The sequence below is a fragment of the Neoarius graeffei genome, chromosome 13 (genome assembly GCF_027579695.1).
Source record: "Neoarius graeffei isolate fNeoGra1 chromosome 13, fNeoGra1.pri, whole genome shotgun sequence".
In the NCBI taxonomy this organism is placed as follows: domain Eukaryota; kingdom Metazoa; phylum Chordata; class Actinopteri; order Siluriformes; family Ariidae; genus Neoarius; species Neoarius graeffei.
In genome coordinates this window covers 52,047,796-52,060,528 of record NC_083581.1, presented here as the reverse complement: position 1 = coordinate 52,060,528, position 12,733 = coordinate 52,047,796, and the positions used below count along the sequence as shown (strand labels likewise).

At 40.6% G+C, this 12,733-nt stretch overlaps 1 protein-coding gene across 2 annotated transcripts in view; it reads left to right on the top strand.

The window, feature by feature from the left end:
* The first annotated feature begins 709 nt into the window (after positions 1-709).
* The window catches only part of ccm2l (CCM2 like scaffold protein), a 28,965-nt gene continuing 16,941 nt past the window's right edge, over positions 710-12,733 (top strand). Inside the window, exons 1-5 of one of the 2 annotated variants that reach the window (XM_060938013.1) lie at positions 710-789; positions 3,073-3,240; positions 9,691-9,774; positions 10,543-10,726; positions 11,149-11,339. In XM_060938013.1, the coding sequence (XP_060793996.1) occupies positions 760-789; positions 3,073-3,240; positions 9,691-9,774; positions 10,543-10,726; positions 11,149-11,339 (657 nt within the window). In that variant the 5' untranslated portion in view covers positions 710-759. Of the gene's footprint in view, positions 790-3,072; positions 3,241-9,690; positions 9,775-10,542; positions 10,727-11,148; positions 11,781-12,733 lie in introns of both variants that reach the window. The other variant, XM_060938012.1, reaches the window with a different exon arrangement.

Below are 12,733 nucleotides of genomic sequence, written 5' to 3'. Positions count from 1 at the left end.
TATTTGCGAGGGAATCCCCTCAATTTAAATAACTTCCTAGCCACAGAATGGCCTGATATTTTGTGAGATATTACAGAAATAAACATATATCACAGTGGTCAAATTTCAGAGGGAACTAAATTTCACCAATTTTATGAACTGGAAAGGCCGTCTAGCTTTAAGGTGGAAACAAACAGAGATCATGAAAAGTAGTTTTAATTCCAGTTTTATGAGACTTGCTTAGAGCTCCATATAATAATAAAAAATATCTTGTACGCTACTCTTCCCACATAGTTGGGGCTCCACTTGATTACCTCTGCCAACTTTGTAGGAGGAAGATATGTTTTTGCCTCTGTTTGTCTTTTCCCAACATAACTCAAAAAGAAACAAACAGATTTTGATGAAATTTTGAGGAAAGGTGGGCCATGGGCCAAGGAACAATTGATTAGATTTTAATGCAAATCTGGAGATGTGGCTTGGTGGAGTTATGTCCTCTACCGAGTGCCCTTCTAGTTTCATCTGTTATACTTTAGAAGGTGACTCAACAGTATTGTTTGTTTTTGCCAAAAGCTTGAAATGTCAGGAATCTGTGTGTGTGTTCAAATTAGAGCTACTCCAGGAGAGTTTAAATTGGCCTCTCTGGTGGAGTTTCCTTTTCAACAGGAAACTGATTTCCTGCTTTAGTTGGGATGTCCGTCTAGGGGTATAATGGAAGATCAGGCCAGCCCTGCCCACGCACACACACACACTATTATACTCATTTACACACTGCCAGTTGACATGGACTATGAGCCCAAGAAAATCAAAAAGGTAAGATATGCGCAGTAATTTTTTTTTTCTTCTAACAGCATAGGTGTTCTACAATTGCCTGAATAAAAATTTAAAAAATCATTATTTTGAGGAAGCTCTAGCTTGTGCCAGGGCATCATCACCTGTGCATTTGTACTGTTTCATGTTTTATAACTGACATACGTCAATCTGCGTTTCCACTTTATCAGTAATATTATTTTCCTAGGGTTGTTGTGTATGTTGGTTTTTATATGAGTACATTAGCTTACTGTCACTCATACAGCAAGTTGGAGGATGTGTTGATCTGCTCAAACATGGGTTATATGTGGTTTGAGGTTGTTACCAGATAATTCCGCTCTTGTTAAAATGTTTCTCTAAATACTAAACCTCAGTGTTGTGCACACACTCGTGCAGCTTTAGCTGGTGTCATTCTCATGAGCTATTAGGTGTTAATGTTTCCATGTAGACCGTGTCCTCTTTTATGACTTTGTAAACTTTTTTGGATTAAAACGTAGACCAGTACTCTGTTTTCCTGTACCATAATTTAAGAGGACTGTTGGATATTCTTGCCTACCCACATAAACACAAAGGACACATTCCAAGATTCCTGCAAACTGAATATCAAATACAGTTTTGTTCCTATTTTAATGATAGTGGGAGTGTGTGTAAAACCGTTCATATAATCCACTATCAGGTTTGATGAGCAGAAAGAAGACATTTAACAAACCATTTTATTTCGAAAGCGCATCTAATTGTAGCAGCTGCCCTCTACTGGATCTACTTATAACCAGTTTTCTCTGAGGGTAAAAAGGTATAAAGCAAAATGTCTGTTTAGCTTTAATGAACTGGACGTATTTTCATTATGCCTGGCCTTATTTCTTTGCTAATGTACCATTTATGAAGTGCCATTATTACACACACACACCCACACACACACGCGCGCGCACGTGTGCATTCACATACACATAAAACCACTATTTCCACACTGAAACACTGAGTGAAGATGATTAATAGGTCATTCGTGAGCATACTGCAAAAACACTGATGTTCACCTCCATCTTAAGTGTCTCATCCAGGAACACACTTTAGAATATGGTGTGATTATTATATGCTCTCGCTCTCAGTCCCTCACACACGTGTAAATCAGCATGTGGCTAATTTGACGTGTTGTTTCATCTGATCCACATTGCAGGAGACATGACTCCTCTCTGATAGCTGTCTCTCTCTCTTTGTCTCAGCAGGGGCTAAATGAATCTGATTAGAGCATTAGTACCTGAAATTGGGCAGGAGTAATTAATTAAACAGTAAAAGCTAAATGCCATGCTTGCAGATGAAAAAAAAAGCTAATATCACATCACCGAATGGTTTGTTGTACTAAGTGAAGAAAACTGAAGCATTGATTATTCACATCAAAGTCAGTTCAGTTTCATTTCATAATTGTTTTTAAAGCCACAATGGAAGCTTTTAATGGAATTGTACAAGTAATATCTGTTTACTGAAATATTCCTATGTGTATGTGACGGCTGAGGATAAGGTTTCCTCTGGAGCTTTGCCTTAAGATTCTTAACATTGTGATTATGTACTGTAGTACCAGTCCAAAGTTTTTCAGAGGTTTTTCTGTATTTTGACTTTTCTACATTGTACTGAAGACATCAAAACTATGAACATATGGAACATATATGGAACTATGTGGTAAACGAAAAAGTGTTTCATATTTTAAAGTTCTCCAAAGTAGCCAGCGTTTACCTTCATGACGCTTTGCACACTATTGGCATTATCTTAACCAGCTTCATGAGGTAGTCACCTGGAATGCTTTCCAATTAACAGGCGTGCCTCGTCAAAAGTTAATTAGTGCAATTTCTTGCCTTCTTAATGCATCTGAGATCAAACAGTAAACAGTAAATAATAAAAATACAATAAATAGCCCTATTCCACAACTGTAGTCGTCCATATTATGTCAAGAACCGCTCAACTAAGTAAAGAGAAACAACAGTCCATCATTACTTTAAGACATGAAGTGCCTTAATTAATAAAAATGAAAGAGAAAAACATTGAATTAGAAGGTGTGTCCAAACTTTTGACAGGTACTGTACATTCTAGTTTTGTGAATTTGCCCAAAAACATTTTGGATATTTTAATACTTACAGTGACTAATCTATTATACAGATACGGTACATTAAAGTGATTGGAGTGAATGTTTTATATACTTTCTATACCTTAATCATAGTCATGACACTTGTATCCATTTTTGTCATACCATATTCATGTTCCTGTGCTTATATTCATGTTCCTGTGCTTATTTAGGGGTTTGTTTTACCAATTAAGCGTCTGGTCTTCCCAAAGTCGGCCCGGAGGCAGGCAGACAGGGGCAGTGCAAATCGCAGGCCTCTGCACACGGTGCCTGTTTACCCACCAGACTTTTTCATCCATCCTGAACATCTCATCTATGACTATGTGGAGAAAGAAGTGAAGGTCAGTAGCTCACTGAACTGGCATATTTATAATATGTCCGAGAACCCAGTACATCTGAGTCCAATACTGAAAACATCTTATGTTTTTATCTGACCATTGAGGTCAGAACTGCTGACTCCCTGACCACCTTCAAGCACATACTGAAGACCCACCATTTCAGGCTGTACCTCTCCCCTGCCCACTGTGTAATCACGTATCGGTCTTGACCAACCCAGGCTGTGTACTGTCTAGCCTGGTCATGATAACTTGGGGTTAGCCGTTGGAGTTTTATTTTTCTCTATTTAGATTAGATTAGATTAGATTAGATTAGATTAGATTAGATTAGATTAGATTAGATTAGATTAGATTAGATTAGATTAGATTAAACTTTACTGATCCCTTTGGGAGGGTTCCCTCAGGGAAATTAAAATTCCAGCAGCGTCATTACAGGATAAACAGAGAATAGAAAATAGAGAAAAAACTTCTAGATAAATTAAATTAAGTATTTACATACACAAATATAAAAAAGAATAAGATGAGGGGGGAGTCCAGCAGGAGAGGTATTGCACATTATATTGCACATTGTCCAGTATTGCTTTTAGTCAGGCTAGGCTACTGCTCCTTCCCGTCCTCTTGTTACCCCCCCAGAGAGGAGTTGTACAGTCTGATGGTGTGAGGGACAAAGGAGTTTTTAAGTCTGTTCATCCTGCACTTAGGAAGGAGCATTCGGTCACTGAACAGGCTCCTCTGGTTGCTGATGACGGTGTGCAGAGGGTGACTGGCATCATCCATGATGTTCAGTAGTTTGTCCATAGTCGTCTTCTCTGCCACCGTCACCAGAGAGTCCAGCTTCATGCCAACCACAGAGCCGGCCCGCCTGATCAGTTTGTCCAGCCTGGATGTGTCCTCCTTGGTACAATTTACGCTACGTTCACACTGCAAGGCTTAATGCTCAATTCCGATTTTTTTGTGAAATCTGATTTTTTTGTGAGGTCGTTCACATTAACAAATATATGCGACTTGTATGTGATCCTCAGTATGAACGAAAAGCGACCTAAAAGTGTTCCGCATGCGCATTGCAGGATACGATGACGTCACACGCAGTGAGCATGGCCAGTGTTTACGGAAGTAAAACCGCCCGGTTGCGGTATGACTCATCCAATCTAGCTTGAATAGCTGCATCCCCCCAAATGGAAATCAGCTCCCTAACCTCTGCGTCCTTCCATTGAGAAGATTCAGAACCTTCACAGCCCGAAGCGTCCCTTGCATTGATGTCATGCGCAGGGGCGCAGATACGTTTTTTGAACTGGGGGGGACAAAAAACTGGGGGGGGGGGGGGGGGGGACAAAGCTGCCAGCAAACCAACCCCAACCCCGATATGCCTGTCAAACTTGTTGTTAGTAACCATAGCAACCAAGCTCGAGCTCGCAATGTGCAGTCTGCGCAGCTCAACCAACCGAATATCAGTCTTTGTTTTGTTTTATGTGAGTTGTTGCAACTATGTATACACTGCTGTGCACCTCAATAAACCGAATGGTAATTAGTCTTTTGATTTTTCCGTGAGGTTTGCCTTATGCAAAGAAAGACAGCATAGAAGTTTTTTCCTCCCTATAAGTGGGGGGACCGAACGAGGTGAATTTAAATCTGACTCGTCCCACCCTCTATCTGCGCCCGTGATTATGCGCCATGTTGTTGTAACTTTTTTTGAGAGACCCGCCGCCTACTTCAGCGCAGAATAGTGACGTTTGTGGCTTGTTGATGACGTGTAAGTCGGATGAATGCGACCTGGCGGTTCAGACTGAAGTCGCATATGAAAAGAGCGGATAGGAATCGGAATTAGGACCACATATCCAAACGGCCTGGGTCGGATTTGAAAAAAATCGGATCTGTGTCGTTCATATTGTCAATAAAAGATCGGATACAGGTCACATATGGGCGAAAAGATCGGATTTGAGTCACTTCAGCCTGCAGTGTGAACGTAGCCTTAGTGTACTTTGTCAGATCATTTGTATGGTTAGCTGTTTTCCTTGGCTGTTTGTGGATTGTCGTTACTTTAACAGAATATTACACTAAGAATTATCGGTCACTTGATCAGCTGGCACTGGAACTTTTCTTGTCTAGAAGTTCAGCACTTCTTGTACCTGACTTTTGCACTTGTTGTATGTCGCTCTGGATAAGAGCATCTGCTAAATGCCATGTAATGTAATGTAATGTTACATCAGTTGTCAAGAACTAAATTCAACTCAGTTTATATTAATAGAAGTATAAGAATATATTTCATCAAATTTTTTGCACTGTATAACTGTACGTCTGTGGTCACTCTGTTGATCACAGCTACATTGCTGCACATCTGTGGTTCCATACCTGCTGTTTTGCACCTTTTGCACGCATCATCATCATTATTCATCTTCCCTGGGGTTAATACTCCAGTTTTGCACTGATGCTTTCACATTTACTTAGGCTTGTGTATATAAGACTATACTCCCTTCCTATCTTGCACTATATTTTGTCAATTTTTTATGTTTATTTTTATTATTCTGAATACTCTTACGTGCACATTCTAGGATTGCTGCTGTAATCTGTGAATTTCCTTCTAAAATTAATAAAGTGATCTATCTATCTATCTATCTATCTATCTATCTATCTATCTATCTATCTATCTATCTATCTATCTATCTATCTATAATGGAATAAGTAGATTCAAATGATCTTCTTCTTTTGGCCGCTCCCGATTAGGGGTCGCCACAGCGGATCTTTCGTCTCCATTGCTCCCTGTCTTCCGTATCCTTCTCTACCACACCTGCCACTTTCATGTCCTCTCTCACCACATCCATGTATCTCCTCTTTGGCCTTCCTCGTTTTTGTGTGCCTGGCAGCTCCATCCCCAACATTCTCCTTCCTGTTCTCAGGATGTGCCCATACCATCTCAGTCTCATCTGTCTTAGCTTAATTCCCAAGCTCTCCACATGTCCTGTCCCTCTGATGTGCACTCTAAAAAATAATGGGGCCAGTACCGGTTCTTCAGGGCGATGCCATAGAATAACCTTTTTCAGAGCTTCAAAGAACCGTTCATGCAACAGTTCTTTAAAGAACCATTTAAACCATTTGTTTGAGCAGTGAAGACAGATTTGTGTAAACATAGCCTATGTGCATTGACCAGCAAATGGTAAGAGAATGCCAGGCTCTGAAGAACCATTTCCAATGTGAAGAACCTTTCGCATAATGTAATGGTTCATCACAGAGTTTTGACTCTCCATGGAACCATCCAGAGATTTGAAGAACCACTGAAGCACCTTTATTTTTTAGAGTGTGCTCATTCCTTATCCTGTCCAACCTTGTCACTCCCATCGCAAACCTTAACATCCTCAACTCTGCCACCTCCAACTTTGCCTCCTGTCTCTTCGTTAAGGGTACGGTCTCCAATCCATACATCACAGATGGTCTCACTACAGTCTTATACAGCTTACCTTTCACTTTTGCTGGGACTTTCCTATCACAAATGACTCCCGAAATCCTTCTCCAACTGCTCCACCCTGCCTGCACTCGCTTTCTCACCTCACTATCGCAGCCCCTGTTTTCCTGCACAGTTGACCCCAGGTACTTGAATTCACCAACTTTCTTTACATCTACTCCTTGCATCTTCACTACACTCTCATCCCCATTCTCATTGATGCACATGTATTCTGTTTTGCTACTACTCACCTTCATTCCTCTTCGTTCCACTGCATACCTCCATCTCTCCAAACCCAACTCAACCTCCTTTCTACTTTCATCACAATATCATCCGCAAACATCATGTTCCATGGTGACTCTTGCCTCACTTCATCCACCAAGCTATCCATCACTATGGCAAACAAGAAAGGACTCAAAGCAGATCCTTGATGGAGTCCCACCTTCACCTTGAACCATTCAGTCATTCCAACTGCACACCTCACTGCTGTTTCACTGTTCTCATACATACTTCTCATTCAAATGATAATAAAGTGGAATTATCATACAGTAAGTCAAATACATTGAATTCTTTATACTGATTGCTGTTGTGTAATAACACTATGGGCTGTGAGGTTATAGGAAAATAATCAATGTCAGGGTGCCGTTTTTATATTTTATTTTATTTTTTATTGAATGACACATTACACATTTTAACCATTTAGTTACATTGAATATTATGGATCGACTTTGAGACAAGTTAGTTCCTGTTACACTTACATTATAACAGCTATAAATAGTCATTCTCAAACCACTCTTTTTCCCCTCTCTCACAAAGTTAGTAAGACAAAAAAAGCAGCTTGTCATGTTGTCAGAAAAACCAGAAAGTGTAAACTCCTCTGTCCTGAACATTTTCTCATGTCAGAAAATCTACTGAAATATTCAGCATATTAACAATTATGTTTTTCTTTGGGAAATAACAACATGCTTTCGTAATCCATTAGGCTTAGTTTATGTAGAGCATCTGCCATACAAGTCCCTGTTTCTACAAAAACAATAAAGTATTTAATATAAGCTGTTCATTTACAGTGCCTTCCACAATTATTGGCACCCCTTGTAAAGAGGATTAGAGAAAAATCCACATTTTGGTTAAATAGCTTCATCTCGCTAAAAAAAAAAAAAAAGGAAAATCCAACCATTAATTGAAATCAATTTATTCAGCGAAAAACAAATCCCTCATTAAGAAATAATTATTTTCAACAAAAACACATGTGCCACTATTATTGGTACCCCTGGAGTTTATAGTGAACACAATGTAACTGAAGCATGTTTCCCATTAAAATTGTACATTTCTGAATTGATTGGCGTGTGTAGGAACTTTCAAACTGTAATCCACGACTTCCTGATTAACTGGGGGACAAATATGAGGAGACACAGAGGCCACATTTCCTTAGTCGTCGATCAACATGGGAAAGATAAGAGAACACGCAAACCAAATGAGGGAGAAGTGTGTTGGCCTTCATAAGTCAGGGATTGGGTATAAAAACATTAGCTACTCAGATGTGCAGCTTGTGAACAGGCAAGGCAGGCAACTGCTTGGGGCCCCCTGGCCCAGGGGCCCCCCGAGAGTCGGGGCCCAAGGGCTTATTTGTTTTTTATTGTTCTTTACCATTGTATTTTCACATTTGGAATTTAAAAAACTTTGGTTTCATACATTTTTCGTTAGTGTCAGATTTATTTAACACATATTGGTGATGAACACTGGTCAGAAGGGCCCCCTGGAAATTTTTACTTGGGGCCACAACAGACTCTAGAATCGCCTCTGTAGCTACTCACTGGAAAATGTTAATTTCTACTGTTAGGGCAATAATTTAAAAAAATTAACAGTGGACACCAACTGGAACAGTTGCAAATTTGCCTGGAAGAGGGCCCGAGTTTATTTTGCCCCATGTACAGTGAGGAGGAGGGTAAGAGAGGCAAAAAAAAAAAATCCCCAAGGATAACTGTTGGTGAATTACAAGAAAAAGTAAAATTTTGGGTTTATCAAGTTTTCAAAACCACCATCATATGCCACCTCCCATGCCAACAGATTATTTGGAAAGTATGCCAGGAAAAAAAAAAAAGCCTTTTCTGTCAATTAAACCCAAATGTAAGCACCTAAATTTTGCAAAACACTTGTACAACTTTGACTGCAACCATGTTCTGTGTTCAGATGTAACAAAAATTGAGTTTTTGGCAATAAACACTGAAGGTGAGTTTGGTGTAAAAAGGACGGCTATAATTAAAAGAACCCGATCCCAGCTCTAAAATATGGTGTAAGTTTTGTGATGTTTGTTTAGCTGACCACAGGATCAAGCTTCTCCCATGGCCATCTCAGTCCCCTGACCTGAACCCCACTGTAAACGTGGGGTGAGCTGAAGAGGAGAGAGCACAAGAGAGGGCCTCGGACCATGGATGAGGTGGAGAGATTGTGTAAAGAGGAATGGCTTCAGATGCCCTGCTCTGTATCTCCAACCTTATAAAATGTTAATCGGAGAGACTCAATGCCGTTTTATTGGCAAAGGGAGTCTATACAAAGTATTCAACGCAGGGGGTGCCAGTAATAGTGGCACATGTGTTTTTGTTGAAAATAATTATGATGAGGGATTTGTTTTTCTCTGAATAAATTGATTTCAATGAAAGGTTGGATGGTTCTCATTTTTTCAGTGTGAGATGAAGCAACTTTGCAAAAAAGTGGATTTTTTTTCCTACCCTTTTTACTCATTTTTACAAGGGGTGCCAATAATTATGGAGGGCACTAGATATTATATCCAGACCTACAGTTAGAGATTTTTTTTAAAGAGTTTGTGATGTTGTAGATAATTAATTAATTAATTTTTAATTCATTTTAGTGAAAAACTTTGTTGTTCATAAAATATAATGTGACCAAATTCTAATGCAGTACTTGGTATTGATTTGCATTACAATTAGGCCTCGGGCTTTAGAGAGGGTTGCTATTCTTTCCAAGTCATCAATAAAACTCTTTTTAAATGTTACTCTCAGTTTCTGGGTCATCTGACATGGGTGTCTTGCTCCCTAAACCCCTCCAGCAGAGACGAACTACTGCAGCTTCTGGACACTGCGAGGGTGAGGACAAACTTATCCCACTCCAGTTCTGAGCTTTAAATATTTATACACAGTAGCAGTCAAAAGTTTGGACACGCCTATTCATTTCATAGGTTTTCTGCATTTTGACTATTTTCTACATTGTAGAACAATACTGAAGACATCAAAACTATGAAATCACATATGGAATTATGTGATTTAAAAAAAGTGTTAAAAATATGTTTTATATTTTAGATTCTTCAAAGTAGCCAGCGTTTACCTTGATGACGCTTTGCACACTATTGGCATTATCTTAACCAGCTTCATGAGGTAGTCACCTGGAATGCTTTTCAATTAACAGGCGTGCCTCGTCAAAAGTTAATTAGTGCAATTTCTTTCCTTCATAATGCACTTGAAATCAAGCAGTAAATAGTAAATAATAACAATACAGTAAATAGCCCTATTCCACAACTGTAGTCATCCATATTATGTCAAGAACCGCTCAACTAAGTAAAGAAAAACGACATCCATCATTACTTTAAGGCATGAAGTGTCTTTTAATTCATAAAAATAAAGAAAAACCAATGAATTAGATGCTGCGATGATGTCCAGGGTGTACCCCGCCTCTCGCCCATAGTCAGCTGATAGGCTCCAGCTTGCCTGCGACCCTGTAGAACAGGATAAGCGGCTACAGATAACGGATAGATGAATGAATTAGATGGTGTGTCCAAACTTTTGACGGGTACTGTATATAAGAATTTCAGGGCTCAGAGATACAGTACATAATTCTTCTGTCTTTATCTCTGGTAGAAGCTGAAAGTCCTGCCTCTTCAGACAACCATAGAGCAGGACTGCATTCTCAGTCTGTCTGCACGCTGTCTACTGCTCACTTGGAGAGACAATGAGAAACTACTGCTGCGAATCCCTACGCATGAGATAGCTGCTGCCTCCTACCTGCGGGACGATGCCCTGCACCTGCTGGTGCTCAAAACAGGTGATGAAAGATCAGGGTGCTCTGGCAATTTGTGCTACAGTGCATCTCATGGTGCATATTTGAAATCCAAATACATTTTGAACAAAATAGTGTCATTATATTAAAGCTCCATTCAGGAATCAAAGCAATTTGTAGACCAATTTTTAAAAGTTAAATCAACTGAAGCTACAGTTGTGGGGCTGGATTAATTGTAATGGATAAACAGATGGAAGACAGAATGGAAGGACTGAAAAATAAGTCAATGGTTCAGCAGAGAAGTAGCATTCTAATACAAGTAGCTCTAATACAAAGATTTTCTACAAAACATCAATCCATATAACAATGGTTAGTCTACTCTGAGCAAATCCTGCACAGTGCTGTTTTGCACAATTGACCATATACCTGTTTGTCTTCTTCATCCTTCCCTATTGCATATGTCTCAGGTCTAAATGTGGATACCATTATAGCAGGGGACAGCCTTGAAAAAAGGCCTACTGGTCTAGAAGGCCGCAGACAGACCATGAGCAATGCTGATCCTCGGCCTGCAGGGGGCACCATGGAGCGACGCCATACAATCTGTGGTGTGGACTGGAAGCCACTGTCTCGTCATGAGTCAAAGCAGAGTGGCACTAGTGTGAGTGGAGTTGGGTCTGCAGGTGGAGGAGGAGGTAACGGTGGAGGTGGCAGTCTGGAACGCAGGCAGGTTGGGGGCAGTTGGGAGCGACGCCAAACCCGCAAGCCATGTGGAGGAAGCTGGGAGAAGAGACCCATGAGCGGGAGCTGGGAGAGACGGCTTGTAGGAGGCAGTTGGGAGCGCCGTGGTCCCGTGGGCAAAGGCGGAGGGGGTGTGGGGGGCAGTTGGGAGAAGAGACACGGACCTGGGGGGAAAGCAGGAGGCAGCTGGGAGAGGAAGCATGGGCAGGGGGGCAGCTGGGAGCGCAGGCAAGCCTTCATGGGAAGCTGGGAGAGAGGCAAGTCATATGGAAGTTGGGAGAGAAGGAGCCACAATCCACTGGAGCCAACACCATGCCCTGATGCTTACTGTAACCTGGTCGTATTGGCAGTGGACAACCGGGTGAGAGATCACAAGTGGAGGAGAAGTGATTATGGGACTTTGGATACAAGGATGTAGGGATGATGGGTGAATGATCAGACAAATGTATAGATATAATTATGGATGGATAGCTCCAAATATATTGGCGCACTTGGTAAAGATATGTTAAAAAGTGTATTAGTGGGTAAGTAGCGTAATTTCACGCTGAAAAGGTTATAAAAGAAAATAAAGAAAGTACGTTATCAAGGGCTCCCTAGTAGTGTAACAGATACACACCCCTTTAGGACCAGAGATCGTGACTTCAAATCCCAATGATGTTTCAGCCATCCATGGTATGGAGAAAACAAAAATAGTGTAAATTTGGCTGTGAACTCTGGATGGGAGGGATGGCTTACTTACTTTCTCTCTCCTATCAATCACAGCGACACTAAACAATTATCGGTGTCTGTGAACTCAGAAATGTGGACGGGGTGGATAGTGTTTTCCTCCGAGTGTGTTATGCTGCCCTGTAATGCAACATGTACAGCAGTTCAAAGAGATGTGGTTGGCTGGCTTCAGTCTCCCAGGTTGGTGGCAGGTATATGATAGACTAAATCAGGGAGTAAAGAGTTGGGGGGTGGGGGTTGCATGTGACACAGTTACTGGCATCTTCTGAAATTCTTATAAACTAAATGTAACTGAAGTGTTTTCTTATTTATTTATTTATAAATCTGGTTCAAAAGGTAGATGGATGGATTAATGGGAAGGTGAAAAGATGGCCCATTTGACATAGTTATTGGTACCTTCAGATATTCTTACAAACTAAATGCAACCGAAGCTTTTTTGTTTCTATCTATCTATCTATCTATCTATCTATTATCTGTAGTTGCTTATCCTGTACAGGGTCGCAGGCAAGCTGGAGCCTATCCCAGCTGACTTTGGGTGAAAGGCGAGGTACACCCTAGACAAGTTGCCAGGTCATCACAGGGTTGACA